The sequence below is a fragment of the Eimeria mitis genome, genomic scaffold (assembly GCF_000499745.2).
Source record: "Eimeria mitis Houghton genomic scaffold, Emh_scaff1139, whole genome shotgun sequence".
Lineage (NCBI taxonomy): Eukaryota > Apicomplexa > Conoidasida > Eucoccidiorida > Eimeriidae > Eimeria > Eimeria mitis.
The window spans coordinates 10,460-11,636 of NW_013567808.1; the positions used below are offsets into that span (position 1 = coordinate 10,460).

Here is a 1,177-nt window from a genome sequence, read left to right on the forward strand (position 1 = left end):
TATATATATATATATATATATTTATATATTTATATATTTATATATTCATATATTCATATATTCATATATATAAATATATAAATATTTAAATATATAAATATATGAATATATGAATATATAAATATATAAATATATAACTATATAACTATATAAATATACAAATATATAAATATATAAATATAAATATGTGAATATATAAATATATAAATAAATAAATAAATCAAAAAATTCTGTATATAGTTATCTGTTTACGTATATATATTTTGGCTGCGTAGCGGTTGCCGTTTCGGGTGTATGCTCAGCTGGTTAAGAGAAACCGGGAGCTGTTTGTGTTGTGTTGCTGCTGCTGTTGCTGCTGCTGCTGCTGTTGCTGCTGCTGCTGTTGCTGCTGCTGCTGCTGTTGCTGCTGCTGCTGTTGCTGCTGCAGCTGCTGCGTCGGGTGTCTCGACTGTCAAAGGCGACGTGGAGAATGGGCAAGGTTATAGGAGACTACGCCCCTTCATTTAGAGGTATGCAGCAGCAGCAGCAGCAGCAGCAGCAGCAGCAGCAGCAGAAGCAGCAGATGCAGCAGCAGCAGCGGCAGAAGCAGCAGATGCAGCAGCAGCAGGGCAACTGCTTCGATGCAACGGCGGCAGCTGTTGCTGCTGTTGCTGCTTTCGCGAGCTGGAGAACTGCAGAGCGAATGATACAGATATTGTTCTACTGCTGCTGCTGCTGTTGCTGCTGCTGCTGTTGCTGCTGCTGCTGCTGCTTGTGCTGTGTTGGTTTGCTGCAGCTGTTAATCTATGGAAGCCCTACATGACTCACACCTTTTGGCTTTACTGCCTCCTGGATGCGATGCTGGCATCTAGCGTAGGAGCAGCAGCAGCAGCAGCAACACCAGCAGCAGCAGCAGCAGCAGCAGACGGCAACTCGAAGGGAGGGGGGGCCCCCAAGGCAACAGAAACCTCTTCATCACACCTGCAGCAATCTGCTGCTCCGGGGGCCCCTCAGCGTTTGCCTCGTACGCATCAGGCCGCACCTAGCTGCTGCTATTGCTGCTGCTGCTGCTGCTGTCGCTGTTGCTCGTGTTGCTGCTGCTGCTACTGCTGCTGCTGCAGCTGCAGCTATTGGCGTTGCTCCCGTTGCTGCTGCTGCTGCTGCTGCTGCTGCTGCTGCTGCTGCATGCATTATATCG

At 46.6% G+C, this 1,177-nt stretch overlaps 1 protein-coding gene across 1 annotated transcript in view; it reads left to right on the forward strand.

Annotated features, from left to right (window-relative positions):
• EMH_0030380 (uncharacterized protein) overlaps positions 1-1,177 on the forward strand; it is a gene marked incomplete at both ends in the record, with an annotated part of 3,617 nt that overhangs the window by 1,638 nt on the left and 802 nt on the right. Inside the window, 2 exons of the mRNA XM_013494405.1 lie at positions 428-509; positions 776-1,003. Of these exons, the coding sequence (XP_013349859.1) occupies positions 428-509; positions 776-1,003 (310 nt within the window). The remainder of the gene's footprint in view (positions 1-427; positions 510-775; positions 1,004-1,177) is intronic.